The 22938-nt window shown below is 54.6% G+C and overlaps 1 protein-coding gene across 1 annotated transcript in view; it reads left to right on the forward strand.

Annotated features, from left to right (window-relative positions):
* The first annotated feature begins 2385 nt into the window (after window positions 1–2385).
* Window positions 2386–22938, forward strand: part of PDGFRB (platelet derived growth factor receptor beta) — a 41895-nt gene continuing 21342 nt past the window's right edge. Inside the window, exons 1-3 of the mRNA XM_003266630.4 lie at window positions 2386–2893; window positions 21201–21246; window positions 22363–22686. Of these exons, the coding sequence (XP_003266678.1) occupies window positions 21207–21246; window positions 22363–22686 (364 nt within the window). The 5' untranslated portion in view covers window positions 2386–2893; window positions 21201–21206. The remainder of the gene's footprint in view (window positions 2894–21200; window positions 21247–22362; window positions 22687–22938) is intronic.

Below are 22938 nucleotides of genomic sequence, written 5' to 3' on the forward strand. Positions count from 1 at the left end.
TCTGGCCCCCAGCTGTACCCCTGCCCTAGGGCCCACCAGCCTCCTCTCCCTTGCTAGAGTCCAGCTCTAAGGGAAATTGCAGACAGACCATCCCAAGGGCCTTGTAGCACAATGAGTCCACACCTGTTATGTACAGATAGGGAAACCAAGGCTCAGGCAGGGCAAGGGACCTATTCAAGGTCTCCTGATAAGTCTGTGGCTGGGTCTTCTGACTCCCAGACTAGCTTCTTTGGGGACTAGGGGGTTGGTGTGTCTCCTGGCTTCCCCCAAGCTGGCCTGGCTGCAGAGGGTCAGCCAAGGATTCAGAGGTGAATGTCCCAGGCAGATGCTAGGAGGGGAGTCGTAAATTTCTGACGGAGTCTTTGGGCACAAGAAATCCTTGTGCAAGCCTGACCTTGTGGCCTGTGGGATCTTTTCATGTTCCCCTATTTCCCTGCTGCCACAAAGACCTGGCCAGGCCCCCTCTCTCGGGGTACTCTTATGGTCCCCAACCCGTGGCAGGGAGCCAGTCTGAGAACACTTCTCCTTCCGTGTGGTCCAGCCCAGATGCTCTGCTGGGCAATCCCGATTGGGACTAGACCAAGAAATAATTGCAAGATACTTGACTGTGGTGGGCATGGAATCCCAGCTCAGGCAAATCCTCTGCTCTGTGAACAGGGGCCTGGGGGAAGCTGAGGAGGAAAGACTTAGTGGCGCAGAGGGAAGAGTGGAAGGAGGGCAGAGCCAGCCTCTACCTGTGTCACCTGGGACACCTTTCTTCACCCTCTGGAATTCAGTTGCCCCGTGTGTGCAGTAGTGGGAGCAGGGGTGGTAAGCCCACTCTATATGCCCTTCTAAAATAATGCCCTTTGCCATCTGAGGGCTAGGAGTCTGTAACTGGAGATGTCTTCTGATGTGAGAAGCTGAGGGTGGAAGAAGAGACCCAACCGGGGGAACTGGAGGAGTCTTGGCAGACCCTGTTGGGAAAGGAGAGCCAGAGAATGGAAATGGAACAAAACAGATACTTGAAAGTATCTTGTTGAGGCCGGGCGCGGTGGCTCAAGCCTGTAATCCCAGCACTTTGGGAGGCTGAGGTGGGTGGATCATGAAGTCAGGGGTTTGAGACCGGCCTGGCCAACGTGGCGAAACCCCGTCTCTACAAAAAATGCAAAAATAGCCGGGTGTGGTGGTGTGCACCTGTAATCCCAGCTACTCGGGAGTCTGAGGCAGGAGAATCACTTGAACCTGGGAGGCAGAGGTTGCAGTGAGCCTAGACTGCGCCATTGCACTCCAACCTGGGAGACAGAGCAAGACTCCGTCTCAAAAAAAGTAAAAGAAAGAAAGTATCTTGTTGAGTGACTGAATGAAAGAGCCACAGGCGGAACCTAGGAAGAAAGCAGGGCAGGGGGTTCATCTACACTGGAATAGGGGTCTCGGGTGGGGGTCAGATGACTTGTGTCTCTTCCATCATGTGTCTCATGAAACCTAGTTCTGCCCTAGCTCTGCCATTGCTGTGTAAGCTTGGGAAGCTTATTTTGCTCCTCTGGGCCTCAGTGTCCCCATCTATAAAATGGGGCAAATAATCCTCTCCTTGCACCCCAGGGGCTTTGAGACGCGAAAAGGAATGTATCTGTCAATATCCAGAGATATCCGATCTGTGCTGGATGACCTTGGCCAAATCACGTTCCCTCTCTGTGCCAATTCACCCCTGGGCCTTGGTTTGTCCTTCTGAAAAATGGCTGATCATCTTGGAGGATCTTTCCATCTCTTCCATGTCACCTCTTCTCAGCAGTGCTCTCTGATTCTCTCAGGCTTCCATTAGGGGTCCTTCTAAATGCACTCTCAGCCTCCTGTCTGCCCACCAGGCACCTGCTTGCCCAATGAATATCTCGCTCACTAGCCTGGGTGCTTCTGAGGTCAGGACCATGTCTTGCTACTGTCCCCCACACTCAGTACAGTGTTAGAATGTAGTAAGTGCTCAGTATGCTTGTTCAATGAATGAAGGTTGACTGAATCAACCACAGAGATGATCAGAGTCTCCTTTACAGATGGGGAAACTGAGGCACTGAGAAATGATCTCCATGGGTGCCATGACAAGGGGAGGCCGCCACCCGAGATGGGCATCAGGAAAGTGGGGCCCAGGCCACTCTTTGACAAAAGTGACTCAGCGGCTGGCGGCTGGCGTGGGCTGTGGAATTTCTAAGCATCCCCTCACATCCTGAGAGAATGGGCGACGGGAGGGAGTAAGCAGAGGGAAAAGAAGAAAAACAAAAAACTTGGGGGAAAAGAGAGAGGGGAAAAAAAAAATGAAATTGAAAACAGACGCACGCGTCCACCCGCCCTGCCCCACCACCCCCCCTTCTCCCAGCTGGGCCAATCAGAAGCCACCCTGCAGCCTTTCCCCCAAAGTGGCGGGGGAAGGGGGGGCATGGAAGCCCACAGTGGTGTGAGCTCCTGAGGCTGCCAGCAGCCAGCAGTGACTGCCCGCCCTATCTGGGACCCAGGATCGCTCTGTGAGCAACTTGGAGCCAGAGAGGAGATCAACAAGGAGGAGGAGAGAGCCGGCCCCTCAGCCCAGCTGCCCAGCAGCAGCCTGCGCTCGCCCTGCCCAACGCAGACAGCCAGACCCAGGGCGGCCCCTCTGACGGCTCTGCTCCTCCCGAAGGATGCTTGGGGAGTGAAACGAAGCTGGGCCACTCCTCTCCCGTGCAGCAGCCCTCTTCCTCCATCCCTCTGTTCTCCTGAGCCTTCAGGAGCCTGCACCGGTCCTGCCTGTCCTTCTACCCAGGTGTTACCCACTCTGGGACTGGCAGTCTTTCTGATAACGGGGAGAGGGCAGTAAGGAGGACTTCCTGGAAGGGGTGACTGTCCAGAGCCTGGAACTGTGCCCACACCAGAAGCCATAGGCAGCAAGGTAAGTGCTGGAAAAAGTGGGAACCCCAGCCCCATGCCCTGTCCCTTTGCCCTAACCTACATCTCTTTGAGTGGGAGGGGAAAAAAAAAAGGAAGATATTTTTAACAAAACCAGATGAGAGGAAGCTGGGAGACTGTGGGTGATGTCAGGGCTGGAGGAGCCAGTTTTCTCCTTTTCCCTGCTCTGGGGTGAGTGGCCTCCACCTAATCATCCCTGCTGCCCCTGCTTTCATCAAACAACCCTCAGGGGTTTCTGGGTGCTGACTGGGGGCCTCCAAAGCACAGCACAGTCAATGGGGAGTGGAGAGAGCTGGGAAGAGCGAGAGGGGAATTGGGAGAAGGTAGGCAGGGTACACAGAAAGCAGGGGACTGGGGACCTCAGGACCATAGCCACTGTTCCTTGGCCCAAGCCTTGTTTCTAAGAATCGGTCTGGCTTTAGGCCAGTCAGCCGCCAGGCAACCTTTGGGGATTTAAATGGATTTGCAAATTTTCTAGATTCCTAAGATATCCTTCTAAACCCCCAGCAGCTAGAAAAGTTTGAGGGCTAGGAAAGTTCGAGGGTGATGGGCGGCCATGGCAACCCCCTAGCGGTCATGCTGCGGGGGCTGGGGGCTGGGACCTGGCTGTCAGATCTGGGGGCTCCTCTGTGAAGAAGGGGTCAGCCACTGGGCCATTTCCCTTGGTCCCAGGCAGCTGCTCAGGCCTCCTCGTTGTCTCCCTCCTTCTGGACTGTACCCCTTCTCCATGCCATTCTAAAGCATAAATCCAATCACACCACCTCCCTGCCCGGGATCCGCCTATGGCTCCCCGGTGCCTGGAGAAAGTCCCAGCTCCTAACAGAGGCTGCCACTGCTCGACACTTACTGCACGCCGTGACTGTGCTGAGTGCTTTATGAGACTGATCTCATGTAATGCTCACCAGCAACCCCAGAGGCAGCGACTGTTTTTACCTCCGTTTTATACATGAGGAACTTGAGGCTCACACAGCCACATAACTGTAGCCACACAGCTAGTAAGTGGCACAGCCTGGAGAGGTTGGAATCTCCCCGTGCCCCATTACTCCAAACTTGGGCCTTTTGTTCCCGCCAGTCAGATCCCAGAATTCCCAGAAGGAATGCGCACCATCCTGCTTGTGGGCATTTGCCCTCCCTCTTCCCCCTTCCTGGAATGCCCTTCCTCATCACTTTTCTTTCAGGGATATTCTGTACTCCACCTCTTCCAGGCAGCCTTCCCAGGTTCTTCCTGTCTTCCAAGTGCTAGCCCTGCGCTTTGTGCTGAAGCCATGTTACTTGGCCCTCCCCTGTTGGTGATCTGTTTATGTTCTGTTTGTTCATCAGAGATTGTTCAGGCCCCAGCAGTCAGACCTGAGGCTGCACTTTCTCCTGGGGAAAGGTTTAAGGTTTCCCCATCCTGTGCTCTGCCCCCAGTGCCCAGCCCTGGATAGGCAGTGCGGCTGAGAAAATGTCCTGGTGAAAGGGAGGAGGAGCTCACTGAAGACCTTCTGCTCCCAAGTGTGAGACTAGAACCCAGGCCTCCAGCCTTCGCACAGGTGCCCTTCCAGGACATCGTGTGGCTCCTCCAGATGGCATTTCTCCATTGCAAGCAGGGAGGAGTATCTCTGCTTGCCTCTGTGACCTCCTGATTGCACAGAGGCCTCTAGTGACAAGTTCTGAAGTCATGCAGTCCTCCCCTGTCTCCAAGCAGGAGACGCTGAATCCACAGCCTTCAGGGACATACAGTCCCTGAACACCTACCTCATGCAAGCATAGAGCCTGGTACTTCACACACCTTGGAGTCCTCATGGCAAGTTTTTGAAATCAATGTTATTACCTACTTTTTGTAGATGAGGAAGCTGAGGTCTGGAGAGGCTAAGTGACTTTCCCAGGGCCATATGGTGAGTTGAGGCGGTGTTTAGGCTGAAGTCTGCCTGACTCTAAAGGCTTACCTCGTGCTCCCCAGGAAGCTCCTAGTCAGAGGGAAGAATCTCCATCCTCCTGCAGAGCCTGCTCCTGGCTTCAGCACCTTCCCCAGCGGAAAGTGCAGCCTCAGGTCTGACTGCTCCAAGGTCTGCCCGGGCCCTGGCTTGGTCTTGAGAGAGGAAAGAGACCATCTGGTCAGCACCCTCCTCCCAGACGGCAGTTATCAGCAGCCCCCCTCCTCTGTGGGAAGAAGAGCTGGGACTTATGATTGCCCACAGATGTGGGGCAGGCAGTGGAAAGCACCGTGGATCCAGAGTCCGGAGACCCAGTGCTTGCCCTGGCTCGATTTAAATCCACCGTGTGGCCAACCTCAGACCCCCCACATCCCATCTCTGGGCTCCTTCTGCAGCTGGGAGGCAGTGAGCGCTGTGGGTAACCAGCACCAGGCTTGGGCATCAGATGACTATGCATTGACCCTGAGTCAGTTTCTGGCTGACTGTGTGACCCCGGGGCAGCACCTTGCCTCTCTGGGCCTCAATCTCCTTCTCTGTGAGCAGCAGGACCGTGTGTGGGCTCCATGAGACAACAGCATTGGCAAGGTGCTTACCACAGTTCCTGCACTTCACAGCTAGACCTCTGGCCACTGGCTGAGAGAACCGCTGCTCTCCTGGCCTCCTGCATTGGAACACTTGGCTATGAAATTAATCTGCAACCTGCAAAAGGCTCTGCTCATGGAAGGGACCTGGACACTATGTATGTTCCAAAGATCCGTGTCCATCCTCCAGGCACTGGCCACAGTCTGACTCAGAGACCAACTGCCTTCTAGGCTACAGGAGGGTGCTCTGGGCATTGGCTCAGAACAGGCTGCTGCTGAATGCAGTGGGAAGGGAGAAAGGGATGAAAAGGTCTTCTGAAATGCCCACCCATTTCTTGCATTTGATTCAGAACCCAGTGGGCAGTGGGTTCTTAGAATGGGAATCTTTTTTCGGTGCCCCCTGTCTTCTGACCCAGAGCGTTAGGAGGGAAGGGAAGGGGTGTTGAGCCCCTTCCCAGGGTCAGGGCTTGTAGCACCTCAGCTGGGAAGCAGTGTGAGCATGATGATATAACAGGAACCAACTCATTCTTAGCACTTTCTGTGTCTACTTCAATTGTGCTTTACGTCTGTTACCTCAAAGTTGCTGCTGTATTCCTCAGCGCTTGGAACATGCTGGGCATTCAGGACGTTCTTAATAAATATTTACTGGATTAATTTAACCATCGAGGCTGGGCACGGTGGCTCACACTTGTAATCCCAGCACTTTGGGAGGCCAAGGCAGGTGGATCACTCTCAGGAGTTTGAGACCAGCCTGGCCAACATGGTGAAACCCTGTCTCTACTAAAAATACAAAAATTAGCCAGACGTGGTGGCGCCCACCTGTATCCCAGCTACTCAGGAGGCTGAGGCACTAGAATTGCTTGAGCCCAGGAGGCGGAGATTGCAGTGAGCCTGAGTGACAGGGCAAGACTCTGTCCCCAAAAAAATAAAGAAATAAAAAATAAATAAAACCATCACAGCAACCTCAAAATTAGATATATAAACTCTCCCCACTTTTTTTTTTTTGAGATGGAGTCTCACTGTGTTGCCCAGGCTGGAGTGCAATGGTATGATCTTGGCTCACTGCAACCTCCACTTCCCAAGCTCAAGTGATTCTCCTGCCTCAGCCTCCCAAGTAGCTGGGATTACAGGCACGTGCGCCACCATGCCCAGCTAATTTTTATATTTTTAGTAGAGATGGGGTTTCAACGTGTTGGCCAGGCTGGTCTCGAACTACCTGACCTCAAGTGATCCGCCTGCCTCAGACTCCCAAAGTGCTGGGATTACAGGTATGAGCCACCGCACCCGGCTAAACTCTCCCCATTTTACAGGTAAGAAAGTGTGCAGAGTCAGTTGCCTAAAGTCCCACAGCTCGGAAGTTGCGGAGCTGGGATTTGCACCTGGTTGTTTCTGACTCCAGATCCCCTTGATGAGAGGCTGGATGGGGCCTGGGATGCCCCTGGGGATCCAGTGTAAACCCTGAGAATGTGCCTCAGCTGTGGGGGCCCTCAGCATTCCAGAGGTAGTCATCAGACCCTAGAACCCTATGGGACTGTGCACAAGTCGTTTCCTCCTGGGGCCTCAGTTTTCCCATCAGTCAAACAAGGAGGTTGACCCAGATGATGGTAAAGCTTTCTTCCAGCCCTAAAACAATTTCAGGATTCCAAGCCATGCCAGCCCAGATTGGCAGCTGCACAAGCCTTGCTGTGTACTCAGGGATCATGCATATTTAACTTCACAATGAAAGGGTTTTTTTCTTACCCTTTCTCTACACATTACAGAAAGAGGTCAGGATCGATGACCACTAATGGAAAACTTTAACCTGCAATAACAAGGAGGAACTTTCTGACAATTAGTGTGGCCCCTTAACGTGCTCAGTTTCTTCAGGAGCTCAGAGGGCTCCCACAGTTCCCACATGCCCATTTTCCTGGGATACTGAGCAGGGAGGGTCGGGGAGGTAGGCCCACTAGGGGCTGTGTGTGGATGCTGTAACCCTTTAGGTCTCTTCCAGTGCTGAGTTTTCGAACCTCATATGCTCTAATTTCAAGAGGAAGCAAGGCTTTGGCCCAGATGAGTGATGGGATCCGGAGGTGAGGGGAGGAATGGACACAGGGACCTACCTCCAGTGGAGTGGGTGTGAAATTCGCATACTTGTTGCTTCCAGTGTGGAAGCCCACCTCACATCCCTCCTGAGCCCTCAGGCCCAGATCCTCAGGATAAAGTCTTCCTGAACCTCCAAGCCTTGGCCCCAGAGCCCACCCTGCCCCCGCCTCCTACATCCACCAGATGCTTCCTGGGGTAGCCCACCCCCAGCCTGGTGCAGGAGGCTGAAAATCAAAGTGTATTGCTTTAACCACATTAAAATCCCCTCCTCTCCTCAGTTCAGATCAGGGCTATTTGATGTCTCAGGTGCCCAAAACCTTTTATCTGCCAGAGGTACCAGCTTCTCCGCCCTGTGATGGAGAGGGCTGTCCCTTGGGAGGGTCAGGGGGTCTGAAAGTTCCTGAATGTCAGAGATGAAAAGGACTTTTGGGGGTCACCTGATTCAACTGCTTTATTGTATGGATGGGAACTAAGGTCCAGAGTGGGGAAGGGTTGCACCTAAGGTCTATACAGATCATTGGTGATGACACTGAGCCTGGGACCTGGGCTCGCCTTTGTTCCACCACAGGTGCTGGGTCTTTACCATCTCTCTGAAGGCCTGGAGAGACCCAGCTCCACCTCTGTAGTTCAGGGCTCAGCCTCCAGGTCTGTCTGGGCTATGGGCTGAAAAGAAGCAAAGCCGTCCCAACAAGAAATGGGAATCTTCCTGGGTGGTTTGCTGGAACCCCCAGCCTTTGGCCATGCCACTTCTTCATTCTAATCATAGTTTCCTCTTATAATAAAGTGGGGAGAAGCCAAGGGAGAAGCTTAGTGACCCCCAGAGGTCCATCCAGCTCTGCCCTTAGTCCCTGAGAGTTCCTACCATGCTTCTTGTGACTGTTTTACCACATCCTCATTGCTGCTGCTCTGTTACCTTCCCTTCTGAGAAGTGGAAACCCAAGGGCAGTGACACCACCAGCGTCTCCACTTCTGAGGCTGAGCCTCAGTGGTTATAGGGTGGGGCAGGGTTTCCAGTTAGCCCTAGAGGGGCAGGGCTCAGCTTTCTAAACATGTCACAGAAGCCCTGGCCCCTCCTGGCCCAGAGCATTGAAGGTAAAGGTGCAGGTTTGACCTGGTGGACTGTGGATGGCTCCCATCTCACCTGTATTTGCGTCCTTATCAGTGTCCAACTCAGGGCCTGTCTGCTGAATGGATAGTGAAATAGTCACTAGATAAATAAATGCATGTAGAGATGCATAAATGGATTGGTGGGTGGGTGGATGGATGGATGGATGGATGGATGGATAAATCGATGGAGACAGACAGATGGCCTCCCCTTTAGTCCAGGGCATAGAGATGGCTTCATGAGCACTCATCCTCCTGAGGGCCCCATGCTTAGAAGGGCCTATGATGACTGCTCTGCAGTCATCATCTTGAAATTGTTAATAATTTTTAACAAAGAGCCTTGCATTTCCATTTTGTGCTTGCCCCACAAATTATGTAGCTTGTCTTGCCAGGGAGTTCAGGCTGAGTTTGGGACGGCTTCATCCCCAACACTGGCCTTGCAGCCTCCACTGTCCCCATCCTAATCCACAGCCTCCCAGTAAATGCCAGCCTGCTGGTGTCATCCTCCTGCATGGAGGCCCCCTCCCCACAGTGCCTGGAGTTACAGCACTGCCCTGCCCAGCCAGCAGCTACTACCCGCCGTCACTATCAACGCCTTGAAAAGTTGGTGGTCCAGAGCAAATCCTCACACAGCACCGCAGACCTTTCCTGAAGTCTGCCTGCCTCCTTCCCTGGCCTCCTGCTGCCTCCTTCCCTGAGCATCATCTACCTGTTTGCTGAAGAGCCCCAGTTTGTAGCCCAACAGATCTCTCCCTGCCATTTCTCCCAGATGCCTTGCCGTCTCTCACAGAGCCCTGGCAATACATTTCCCTGGCATCATCTGCCAAAAAACTCAAGAAACCCTGGAGGCCTAGCTCAAGGCCACCTCCCCCAGGAAGCCATACCCCCCTCCCCACTGGAGTAATCATATACTCTTATTAGTTACCATTTACTGGGCACCTATGATGTGCCAAGTGCTGTACGTCATCATCTCTGGCCCTCCCAGAAATGGAAAAGGAGGTCTCCCATGCCATTTCCCAGGGAATTGAGTCTCGGATAAGTTAAACTCAGAGAACTAGAGCTTGGACCCAGGAATAAGTGGCTTCCAGCTGGAACCACTGCTCCCAGCCTGGCGGGGCTCCCTGCCCTGGATGGCATCAGGCGCAGCCTGTTGGCTTCAGAGTGCCATATGTCTGTTCTGCCCTCACCAGCTCATCTCCATCACCTCCCTGGAAGGAAAGAGTCACCATTGCCTACCCATGCCAGTTCCCTAGCCTAGTGAATCCTGTGTTATTAGGAGGCAGCCGAGGGCCCAGGACTGAAGAGCTGACCCTACGGAGCCATTTAATCTCTCACGTCGTGTAAGCATTTATTGAGCACCTACTGTAGGCCTAATCCCATATTACGAACTTGGAGAGAGTCCAGATCGTTGTTAGGTAGGTATCCTGATTTGTGGGAAGTCAGATTAAAGGACTAAGACAAAGGTTCAGGAAAGAAGTAATTGACAGACAGTGGACTCAAGGTTATTAGACGGGTCTGGCCTTAGGTTGGCCACTGAATCCCTGAGTGTGCTAGGATGAGACACTCCTCACTGAGCCTCAGGACACTGAAAAGGGCTGTTGCTACTGATTGTACCAATAATCAGCAGCTACCTTTTCCTGAGGAGCCTTTTTTGGGAGAGGCCTTCTTGCACTGTCTCATTTATCACATGCATCCCTTTGCTGAGAAGCCTAGTCCCGTGGAGTCTTGGCTGTGCGCGCAAGGCCGAGTGAGTGAGTGACTTCTTCTCCCTCGAGTGAATGAATAATAATAATGTGGCCACCAACTTAGCAGAGGGCTGTGTGCCAGGCCCTGTTCTAAGCATTTTGCTTGTGTTAACTCCTTCAATAGCCCTGACAACCCAGTGATGAGCCCCAATCTACAGATGCGAAAACTGAGGCACAGAGGGGAGGTTAAGTGAATGACCGAAGACAGGGGTGGAAGGACAGATGCTGAGACAGTGAGAGGGTCAGTGAAACACGGGGGTTCTCTGCCCTCCTGCTCTGCCGCCCAGGAGGGCTCTGAGGGGAATCTCAATGTTCGGTAATTGGCACTGATAAGTGAAGGGTTTACTCATTAGCTAGCTACCCCTCCCCTGTTTGCAGGCTCTGGGCCTGTGGGGGAAGGCTGTGTGCTGGTGGGTCAGTGTGAATGGCCCAAGGCCTGCCTGTCCCCTGCCCACTTGGCTCTGAGAACCCATTCTATTTGCGGCCCCCACCCCGGCCCATGGCTGCTCCGGGCTGGCAGCAGCCCGGGGAACAGAAGGTTTGCTTGTCTGCGCCTGCCGCACCCCCCTCCTCAGTCTCAGCCTGGGACCCCTCTCAGGGGCTCCTTTGGCTGCCAGGGCCTGGCACTCTGTGTTGCCATGGCACCGGCCGGAGATGAGGCTCTGGGGGGTGGGGGCGGGGAGGGCAGCCGCAGGATGGTGGAGGCCTGGAACTCTGCAGCTACAGAGGCCCTGGCCCTCTGCAAACAGTGGAAGGGGATGCTGGGGCCCCCACAGGGGCAGGCCTGGACCCTGAGCACAGCAGGCCTGTGGCAGAGCCAGCCACACACCTGGGCTGATTGCCTGGATGCTCTGTCTCGCAGGAGCACTGCCCCTGCCAGACCCTGGCTTTCCTAAGCAAAGACCCTCTCTCAGCCTTGTGTGCCCACCCTCAGCCTCTGTAGCGAAATTGTGGAGTTCTATCCCTAGTCCTGAGTTCTATCCCTAGCTCGACTTTAAAATTATTGGTGACCCGGGGCAGGCCCCCCGCATACACTGCCCCTCAGTCAGAGCAGAGGCGGGACCCAGATCCCTGAGGATCTTCTCATCGCTGAGATCCTGGATTCCATATGGATGCCATTAGAGGGAGAACGTTTCTCTGTGGACAGATGGACAGAACTGTTTCTGGTCAGGAGACAGGCAGTCTGGCATGACGGGCAAGAATTCAGGTTTTGGCAGTTGTGGTGATGCGCACCTGCAGTCCCAGCTACTCAGGAGGTTGAGGTGGGAGGATCACTTGAGCCCAGGAGTTTGAGGCTATAGTGAGCTGTGAGCTATGATCATGCCACCACACCACTGTACTCCAGCCTGGGCAACAGAGTGAGACCCTGTATCTAAAAAAAGAAAGAATATAGGCTTTGGAGTCAGGCTGGCCTGAGTTTGCATTCCAGTTCCTTTGCATCTTACTTATTGTGTGACCTTGGGAAAGTTACCAAAAGTCTCTGAGACTCAGTATTCTCCTCTGTAAAATGGGAATAATGAGTGTACCCCCCCTCACAGGGTGGTGGTGAGGATGAAACAAAATCTCCAGATCATCTCATTTAGCAGAGTGTCTGGCTCTACATTAGTAGGGGCTTCTGTTTGTTTCCAGATTGGGGGGGATCAGAACAATAACTAGAAAGATGTCCTGTGTTTGGGGAGAGGGTGGTTGGTGGATAGAAGCAGGACCAATAAGCAGAGAATACAGTGAGATAAACTGTACTCAGCGTAATTAACAATTCTCAATAGTCTGCCCTCTGAAGATTCTAAGCTGGCTAAGAATGAAATGGGCCACAGGTGAGGTGGTGAGATCCCTGTCATGGGAGGTGTGCAATTGCAGAGAAGGTGGGGGAGATGTGAATAGGGGGAATGTACTAAGATTGTAGGGCTCTGTGAAAAATGGAGTGACTGTTTCCCACTCAAACTGTCAGCTTCAGCTTTACCCAGCTCAAAAGACAGCGTGAAAGAGTGAAAGGAGAACTTGGGACAAAGAAGGCGAAAAGATGAGGCTGACGACTTTATTTTTTAATTTATTTTTTTGAGACGGAGTTTCACTCTTGTTGCCCAGGCTGGAGTGCAGTGGCGCGATCTCGGGTTCAAGCAATTCTCCTGCCTCAGCCTCCTGAGTAGCTGCCACCATGCCCGGCTAATTAACTTTTTTTTTTTTTATTTGAGCTTGTTCTGTGCCAGGTACGGGGCTGTCATTTTTGCAGGGCTCCTCATCTTTGCCTCCTGCCACAGAGGGGCTGTCTCATGGGCACTGGGCTGTGTGCTCTGGAGCCTGTCTGCCCAGGATTAAACACTGGAGCCACCACTGGCAAGCTGTTGGGCAAACAATGTAAACACTCTGTGCCTCAGTTTCCACATCTGTAAAATGAGGAAGCAGTACTGATGTCATGGGATTGTTCTGAGGACTTGGTGAGACCATTCATATAAGGAGCTTAGCATAGATAGTGGGTGATAAGTACAGCAGACCCTTGAACAATGAGGAGGCTAGGGACAGCCACCAACCGCTAAGTCGAAAATTTATGTATAGCTTTTGACTCCCCAAAAACTTAACTGCTAATAGCCAGCCTACTGTGGGCCTTACTGATAATGTAAAGTCAATTAACACGTATTTTGTCTGTTATGTATATTGTATACTACGTTCTTATAATAAAGTAAGCTAGATGAAAGAAAATCACAAGGAAGAGAAAATACATTCAGTATTCATTAAGGAAGTAGATCACTGAAAAAGTCTTCACCCTCGTCTGCACGTTAAGTAAGCTGGGAAGGAGGAGGAAGAGGAAGGGTTGGCCTTGCTCTCAGGGGTGGCAGAGGCGGAAGAGGTGGAGGAGGTGGAAGGGTGGGAAGGATGTGGATGTTTCACATGTGTGAAACATTCACGTGTTAGTGGACCTGCACAGTTCAAACCTATGTAGTTCAAGGGTCAACTTACTAAATCAGAGGTAGCTGTTATTATTATTGTTATTTTTAAGGCTGTTGGAGGCCCAGATGGGGCCGAGGTTGGTGGGGGGACTCTGGGCCAGGAATCCACCGGGCCCTGGGTGTAACCCTCAAGGCACTGCAGGAGGCAGGAAGTGCTTGCTCTGCAGCCGGTGGGCAGGGTGTGCAGCAGACCTCCCTCCCTCACTGACCTCCTTCTCAGGCTGCTTCCCAGCCTTCCTGGGGACCCAGTCCCCCTCCCTTGGGCCCCCAGCAGCCGTGAGGCACACACTGAGCGCTTTCCCACGCACCGTTCCAAGTAGCCAGCCGCATCGCTGCCCCCACCCCCAAGCACACGCACTCTGACGGGTGAGGGGGTGTTTGCTGCAGGAGAGCGGGGCTCGGGCTGGGGAGATCAGCCCATTCTTTATCAGCCTGGCTCCGTTCCAGACAGATGTTTCATCTTATTTTGGACTTCCAGAAAATAGGTCATTTCTTTCCATTGTGTTCCCTGGGGAGGCCTCATGGGGAGAGGAGCACGCAGTGAGTGACGAGTGTGAGGGCCTGGCTTGGGCCCTGGGGAGCTGGAGGGGCAGCCGCCTTCCTCCCTCAGTTGTGAGGGAGCTGTCAGGGCCAGGGCCAGAAGATTCTGAAAAGCTGGGCAGATAAGCCAGCCTTTGCCTGAGGGGCATGGAGAGCAGAGGAGGGCTGGAGAGGTCACATAGGTATTTCAGAAAGGTCCCTCTGGCTGGGGTGTGAGAACAGGTGGAGGGGACAGATTGGAGGTGAGGAGATTGGTGGTGGGACAGCCAGAGGCGGCCGAGCCTGTGCTGGATGGGTGGGTGCAGGGGGCTGAGCAGCCTTCCAGGGAACCAGTGCCGTTCTTCCATCCAGTTTGGACTTCCAGAGCAGTGGGAGCACACACCAGGCCCCATCTTAGTCGATTTCTGCTGCTTTGTTCAGGGGACTTTGCAGACACCTGGAAACATAAAGAGGACCCCGGGCCTAGAAGCAGCGTGGCACAGAGAATGGCTCCAACACTGAGTGGCCTGTGCCAGGCTGCTCTCTTTCTGTAGCCCTTAGAGTGATTCCGAGGCTGTTGGGGAGGTTCATGGTGCAGGGGTGGAGCACTGAGCCTTCTCTAACAACTGGAAGTGGAGTGAGCATAGGATTGAAGGGGGCAGGTGGGAGCCTCGGCCACTTCCCCAGTTTCTCCCCTCCACCTGTAACTGTCTCCTCACCCTCCGATCCTGCTCTTTTCTCTGGCTCCCAGGATGGGGCTCCCTGACCACATGACCCGATCACACCCACATCTCAGCCTGCTTGGGGACAGCCACATGGGGCAGACTCGCCGCCAGACCCAGGCTGTGCTGCTGTCCCTTTCCTACTCTTTAGCTGCTGGCGGGAGGACTCCATCCCTGGCTCCAGATGCCTCTTGCCCCCACAGACTCCCAGGCCTGGAACTGGCAGCCTTCTCTGAGCTGAGTCATGACATGGGTCCCTCCCCAGCACCCCCACCCCAAGCCCAGCATTCCAGCTAAGCACAGCTGCCTTCCCAGAGTGGAGCCTGAGGGCCACAGCATGTCAGCCCTGAAAGTGCTCTCAAGACAGTCTTGCCCACCCTTTTGCACAGATAAGGAAACTGAGGCTCAGAGAGGGTCAGGACTGTACAGTAGTCACCCTTAGCTGCAGTTTCACTTTCTGAAGTTTCAGTTACCCCAGATCAACTGTGGTCCAAAAACATTAAATGGAAAATTCCAGAAATAAACAACTTACAAGCTTTAAATTTTGTGCTGTTCCAAGTAGTGTGATGAAATCTTGCACTGTCCTGTCTGTCCCGCCCAGGAGTGAATCATCCCTTTGTCCATATACGCTACCCTCCTGTTAGTCATCAACGAAGTCCACTCCTGACATCCAGCCATCAACACCATCATGGCTCCGTGGTCCAGGATCACTTGGAGCAGATGACCTGATCCTTCGGATAATGTCTGGAGGTCAGTAGTAGCCTAACGCTACTTCACAATGCCTACGCCATCACCTCACTTCCTCCTTATCACGTAGGCACCGTGTCATTCCACGTCTTCACAAGAAGAAGAGTGATACGATACAGTAAGATATTTTAAGAGAGAGAACACAGTCACATGACTTTTATTACAGTATATTTTTATCATTGTTGTATTTTATTATTATTGTTGTTCATCTCTTACTGTGCCTTATTTATAAATAAAACTTCATAATAGGTATGTATTTGTAGAGATAAGAACATAGTATGTATGGAGTTTGGTTTTATCCAAAGTTTCAGGCATCTACCGGGGCCTTGGAATGTATTCCCTGCAGATAGGGGGGACCACTATCCTATAAGTGGGTGTCACAGCCGGGACTAGAGCCAGGTCTTCTTACTTCCCACCCCAACCCCGCTCCAAAGTCTGTCCCAGGCCTGTAAAGTGCCCCAGTACGGAGGACAGAAGACTGGACTGGGTCAGGAGCCTGGAGTCTGTGGCTCACTTCTCCCAACAACTTAGCAAATTACCTCCTCTGAGTCTCAGCCGCCAATCCCTGCCTGGCTGGGCCCATGCAGAGAAAGTGACTTTGAAACAAAGGTCAATGTGTGGCAGGACAGAGGTGTGCTGTGGAGAGGGCAGGGGCAGCTATAGCCTGAAGCCTGGGGCCTTGAGCCACCAGCCTCACATCTTAGCAGGGGCTGGAGGTGGGGAGCTGCGCAGGCAGGTGAGCTTCAGCCCCACTGACCACCCGAGCCCATTTTGTCTAGGCCAAAACAGTGGGCCCTCTTGCTTTCCTTCCCTAAGCCTCAGTTTCCCCACGAGCACAATGGAGCACAGGAAGGCAGTTAGATCAGATAGATGATCCCTGAGGGCTCTGGCGTGCTGACATTCCAAGACTCTGACCCCATAACCCCATGGCCAGGCCTCCTCCTCCCTCAGGCATTTGGTTTATTCAGAGCATCCCAGGCCTGAGACTGCCTGCCCCCAGCACCCCCCTCGCCCTGCAGCACGGCCCTCTCTCTCTCATCTTACTGCTGTTTCTACCCGGCCTGTTCCCAGCCTCCAGACTGAGCATCCCGCTGTCCCCTCAGTGCCCACAGACCCTCCCTATCCTAAACCTGCTCAGTCGCAGCTCTCACTCCTGCTGTTTGACCTCATTCTCATCTCGGAAAATGGCATCGTCCCCTCAGCACGTGCGCGTGTACACACACACACACACACACACACACACATATACACTTCTGCCTCCCAGCATTCCAAACCAGATACAGAGGTGCATACCTCCTTCTCCAACCCCTCAATATTAAATCACCCAGTCCTGTCGATTCTCAGCTAAGTATCTCTCAAATCCATCTGTTTTCATCAGTCCCCACTGCCTTCTCCCCAGACCCAACCAAACATGCACGTTGGTCAGAGAAGAGGTGGAGCTGCTGGCATAGAGCACGGAGTCACACCACTTCACTTTAATCTCTGCTCTACCCCTTCTGGCTCTGTGTTCCTAGCCCAGTTATTAAATGCTCTCTGCCTCAGTTTCCCCACTGTAAAATGGAAATGATCACTGTATCTACCTCACAGAGTTGACGGAGGATCAAGTGAGCCAATACGTGCCAAATGCTCGGAATGGTTCCTGGTGCAGTAACATGGGCTTTCTGGCTTGTCTGTTCATGCATATGGCTGTGTGTTCAGGTGAATTTGGGGTTCTATGTGCACATGTTCTGTGCATGTTGTGTGTGCTCCATACACATGTGAACTGTTGCACACGGGTGCATCTCCATGGGTGCTGGGCACAGTGGGAGCTGCGCACATGTGTTTTGTGTGGGTGTGTACATGTTTAGTGCCTGCATGAGGGCTTGGCACCCACATGGCCTGTTGCATACGTATGTGTTTCAGAGGAGCGTGCAAGGAAGTGCGTAGGCAGGCATCTGTGCATCTGTGCTGTGTGTATGTGCTGACCATGTGCAGGCTCCCCCCATCAACCCCCGCAGCAATGCAGGGCCCCCTCCCTGGCCTGCCTGTGTCGTGGGAGCCTCAGGACCCTGAGGGAGGGAAGCTGTTGCTGGCGGATGTGGCCAAGATGGGCTGGATTTATTTAGATTAAGGCGGTGGGAAAGGAGTGGAGAATTGTACGTGCTGGGAGGAGGGAAGTCTGGGGCTCTGAGAATGACTCCCCAAGCATGCTTGCTCTCCTGGACTTGGGGCACCCACTCCTCTCCCCTGGACTTGGGGTCCTTACTCTGCTCCTTTGGACTTGGGATCCCCACTCTGCTTCCTTTTGACTTGGGGTTCCCAGTCTGCTCCCCTGGACTTGGGGTCCTTACTCCACTCCCCTAGACTTGGGGCCCCCCCACTCCTCTCCTCTGGACTTGGGGTTCCACTCTGTGCCCCTGGACTTGGGGTCCTCACTCTGCTCCCCTGGGCTTAGGGTCCTCACTCTGCTCCCCTAAGGGGTCCCCCTGAGTCACGTGAGGAGCTGGGCATGGTCTCCACTTTGGGCCTCTGAGCCTACAACCTGGCCAGAATAGGAGGAATCAGGAGGGGGTTCCTGGCACACAGCACTCTCTTCATGGGCAAAAGGGGAACACCTAGGGGTCCCCTCCCTCTCTCTGCTCTAGAGGCCTCCCTGGGCAGGAGAGTACAGCAGATGGGGAGAGTGCCTGCTCTCTGACTGTGACATCCAGGTTGTCCTAGGTGGCCTTTCCCTAGAGTACAGTCCTGCTAAAGAGGGGAAGTTGTCACAGGCAAGCCCACTACCACCAAGTCAGCTGCGTGGGCCTCCCTGGGATTGGCTAGAACCAGAGCAGCCTCTGGGAAGCACAAAGAGGCCTAACGCATTGGGTGGACAATGGGGGGTGTCAGGGAGTCATCCAAGATGGCCTGGGAGGTCATGTTTGGGTGCCCTAAGCCCTGCTCTGCCATCCGTGGCCTTCCAGCCTCTTGTCCCTACCACTCTTTCCTTGCCACCTCCTGGGGTTCCACATCACCAGTGGAAAGTCCCCTGAAACACTGTTGAAACACTGTTGTCTAACTCTTTTTTTTTTTTTTTTTGAGACAGAGTCTCACTCTGTCACCGGGCTGGAGTGTAGTGGCACAATCTCAACTCACTGCAACCTCCGCCTCCCGGGTTCAAGCGATTCTCCTGCCTCGTCCTCCTGAGTAGCTGGGACTACAGGTGCCCACCACCATGCCCAGCTCATTTTTGTATTTTTGGTAGAGACGGGGTTTCACCGTGTTGGCCAGGTTGGTCTCGATCTCTCAACCTCGTGATCCGCCTGCCTCAGCCTCCCAAAGTGCTGGGATTACAGGCGTGAGCCACGGTGCCCAGCCTCTTGTCTAACTCTTAATTGTATAGATGGGGAAACTGAGGCCCAGAGAGGGAAACAACTTGTCAAAGCCCACACAGCAAGTCTGTGGCTGAATAGTCATGGAAATTCCATTCGTGGAGTGAGATGGCTGGTGGATTCTTATGTGACTCTAGCCTGAGGAATGTAGCCCCCTCCTGCTTACTAGCCCCCACCTCCTCAAAAGACCCTGATAAGATTCATGGTGACTAGAATCTTCTCTTTGGCCTGTCAGAAAGGCAGAGCTTCACCATAAGGACAGCTCTTTGAGATGACACCTGCCAACCTCTCTATATGGATGGGGACGCAGAGTCCAGAGAGGCCGGAGACTCACTCAGTCTCACAGTGGGTCCCAGGGCGCTTATGAGGGGAGCTGATTGCTCTATTCATAGTGAAGCCAGTCCAAGATCCGGGGGTGCCTACACCCTCCCTACGGCATCCACACTGCCTGCCTGTCCTCCTCCCACAGCTTGAATCTGCCTTTTTGCTGTGTGACTGGGGCATGCTTCTGTCCTTCTCTGGACCTCTGCTGCCCATTCAAAAAGCATCCCCCCAGCTCAGAGTCTCTGAGCCACCCCCAGCCCCAGGCCCAGCAGGAGAGAGCCTGAAGGGGAGAGGATGGAGTGCCACATGGGAGCAGGGTCGGGGGCTGCATGCCATGAGGGCCCAGCCCACATGGCCAGCCCAGCCTTCCAGAGCCAGGCCAGCCCCGCTGCAGTGACCTCCCTTCTCCTGGCCAGCCGGCAAAATTCCTCCTTTAGAATAATAAACAGTGTGGCCAGCCAGGGAGACTGGGAGAGGAGGGGCAGGGAAGCTGAAGTGACCCCCTCCCCCAGCCTCTGCTAATGATTTTCTTTGGCTGAGATCTCTAGCAGGAAGGGGGCAGCCAGAGGGGCACCGACGGAGGGGCAGATGGGCCTCTGTGGGGGCTGCTGGCTCCGCCTTGGCGCTGCTCCCTCCTGACCAAGGAGGCCTGGCATCCAGCTGGAGGGGCTGGGGCAGAGGGATGGTGGGGAGCAGAGGCTGGAGGGGGCGTCAGAAGGGCTGGGCTTTGAGTCAGGAGCAGTTCAGAGAGGGGAGAGGAAGAAATGAGGAGACCTTCAGGCAGGCAGTCTGAAAGGGAGGAGGGAGGAGAAGAGCTGATTTGCTTAGACTGTTTCTTGGGGTGTTGGGCAGAGCTAAGACTGGGGGTCCATAGGCGGGAGGAGCCTTGCCTCTGTCCCACCCCTGACATGTGAATGCAGCCCTGGTATGTGAGGTACTCACCATCATCCACTTCCAGAGCTGGGGACTTAGGCCACAGGGAGAGCGATGGCACAAGAGGTGGCATGCTGGGGCCTGAACCTGGTCCGCAGCCCTAAACTGAAAACGAAAAGGGGTGAGATGGGGAGGTAGGGACAAGCTGGGCGTGGCCTTCAGAGGCAGGCCAGGTTGGGCAGCCCCACAGCCAGAGGGGGCTCCTTGTTGCCTCATCACGCCATCACCTCCCAAACTCATGCTCTGCGACCCCTGTCCTCTGGCCTCCTTCCTGCCAATGCTGCAGGCAGACTCTTGGCATACCTGTCTCCTGGTGGTCTCTTGGGACCTGAGGTGTGTCTTCCAAGATAGAAGAGAGCAAGGGCCACCCCCATTCAGTCTGTCTCTGTCTTTGTCCTTGCTTCTGTCTGTGTCTTTGTCCTTGCTTCTGTCTCTTAGTGCCTCTGGTGCTGTCTCTCTGGGCACCTCCTCTGTCTCTGTGTCTTCGTCTCTTTCTACTTCTATCATTCCAGGTCTCTCTCTCTCTGTCTCCCTCTCAGACAGGCTCTGCTGTGGAATGTTGGGCAAACTTCTCACCTTCTCAGAGCCTCAGTTTCCCCATCTGCACCCTGGAGGTGGGGGTGGGGAGCCTGGTTTCACTGGTCTCCAAGGACCTGTGAGGCCTGGCTGCTCGATGGGACCTCTCCTGGGCTCAGCCCCTAGCCGCTGTCCCCTGGGCCTCCCTGTATGCTCTGGGTTGAGTAAAGGTGTCCAGGCCCACCTCCCACATTCCACAGCCCCGGCTCCTCCGCTTGCCTTCCCACAGCCCACAGCCTCCTCCATTTCCTGTTGTGCTCGTGGAGCTGCGGGAGTTCTCTGGGTTCTGGCCTCCCCCCTCCTCCTCCCATGCCTTTCATCACACTTTCCCAAATATTTGTCCTGGCAGATAACAGCCTGGTATTGGAACTGTCACCCGGAGGACAGGCTGTCAGAGCTGGTAGGCTACTGGACACCATCCAGCCCAACTTCCCCTCCCTCACTGTACAGGCGGGGAAACTAAGACCCGGAGAGAGGCTGGGGACGCAGCCGAGGCCACATGAGAGTCACAAGCAGAGCCAAAGCAAAGGCCAGGACCCCAAGGCTAAGTCCGGGATGGAGAGGAGACAGCCTGTGGTCATGAGTGCCCTTTCAGGCTTGGGACATGGTGGCTTTTGACTTCAGCCCCTCGGACATGAAGGCTGGGTGGCCCAAGCTGGGGCTCATTCTGCAGGAGCCAGGTGGTGAGATAGCCCCTGGCGCTGCCTCCACCTGCCCTGGGCCCTGACTCCTGTTTAACTCTGCAGGACACCATGCGGCTTCCGGGTGCGATGCCAGCTCTGGCCCTTAAAGGTAGGTAGATGGGAGATAAGGTAGGGGACCCGGGGGGCTGTGGAGTGGAACCCTGGAGCTGGCAGGGGTGATGTGTGCTGGTGGCAGGCACACTGCCCTGCTCTTCGGCTTTAGTTTCCAGGATTTCCAGTGGGCTCTGTGGAGGCCTCCAGCTGCCAGCCCTTCAGCCCAGAAAGCGTCAGTGGGCCCCTGCTTGTCCAGAACCATCAGCTCAAATCCTTTGATTGGCCCTCCAGGCCCCATCCCACCTTCTGGCACACACCCCTGGCCTCCCATCCTCGGTCTGGTGGATCTGTGGCACCCGGCTTGGACCCCTCATTGGCTGGGAGCTTCCAAGTCCCTCCTGGGCTTCTCAGCACACCCCACCCCTCACTCCTGCCCGTTAACATGTCTTCAGCTCTGCAGGGGCTGAGCGGCTGACCCAGCAATTAATGACCAGCCAGCAGCCTGCCCAGCAGCTGGCCATAAGATGGACTGGCTGCCTGACCGCCCACCTCCCCTCCTGATCTTTATCACCAGGGGGCATGGAGGGCGTGGCCTGCAAAATCCTTCTCCAGGGGATATCATGGAGGGGGACCAATCACTTGACACACACACAGACCCCCAACCCCAGTTCCCTCCAGCCCAAAGGGGCCTCAGCATCTTTTCTGCCCCCACTCTGAGCTACCTGAGCCCCTCCCTCCCATCTCTCTCCCACCCAGAGCCACCTCTGGGCCTTGGGCAGAACCTGGGCAGTCGGGGGAGGGGGCAGGGAGCTGTAGGGAAGAGGCTCAGAAAGTGACCTGGGAAGCAATGCAGGAACTGGAGGCCAGGGAATTGCTTCCCGAGGATTTCCTGGCCCCTTCTGGTGCCTACTGCCTACACACGGCACTGCTGAAGGATTCAGAGGCTGGGGTCTAAAGGGACTGACATAGGCCGTCCGGAGGAATCCGTGGGGCCCTGGAGCTGGGCAAGCAGTCCTCAGAGCCATGGCTGGAGAGCCCCAGTCTGTCGGATAAAGGAGCTGTGCTCCTCAAGGACTTGAGGGCTGTGCATACATGGCCTCCTTGCAGGCTCAGCCTTGGGAGAGGTGCTGAAGCCCCTGTTCCCTGATGTCTGATACCTCCTTTCCCAAAGGCCAGCTGCTGTTGCTGCCCCTCCTGTTACTGCTGGAACCACACGTCTCTCAGGGCCTGGTCATCACACCCCCGGGGCCAGAGCTTGTCCTCAATGTCTCCAGCACCTTTGTTCTGACCTGCTCGGGTTCAGCTCCGGTGGTGTGGGAACGGATGTCCCAGGAGCCCCCACAGGAGATGGCCAAGGCCCAGGATGGCACCTTCTCCAGCGTGCTGACACTGACCAACCTCACTGGGCTAGACACGGGAGAATACTTTTGCACCCACAATGATTCCCGTGGACTGGAGCCCGATGAGCGGAAACGGCTCTATATCTTTGTGCCAGGTAAGGGCCCCCAGCCTGTGTGACCACTCCTTACCCCTCTTGTCAACTGGAGGCATCAGGGGAAGTCCAGAGAGTGCTTTAGTTTGTTGTGAAATGCGGCCATCCTAGAAAAGCAGACAATCGTGGAACCAGCCTGGCTCAGTCTGGGAGTGTGTTCGCCCCCACTCCTTGGTCTGGATGATCTGCCTGCTTCCTGCCAGTCACCCCATTCCTGCCTCCCAATAACTCTATATTCTCAGCTGCTTCCAATCT

Source organism: Nomascus leucogenys, chromosome 2 (genome assembly GCF_006542625.1).
Source record: "Nomascus leucogenys isolate Asia chromosome 2, Asia_NLE_v1, whole genome shotgun sequence".
Lineage (NCBI taxonomy): Eukaryota > Metazoa > Chordata > Mammalia > Primates > Hylobatidae > Nomascus > Nomascus leucogenys.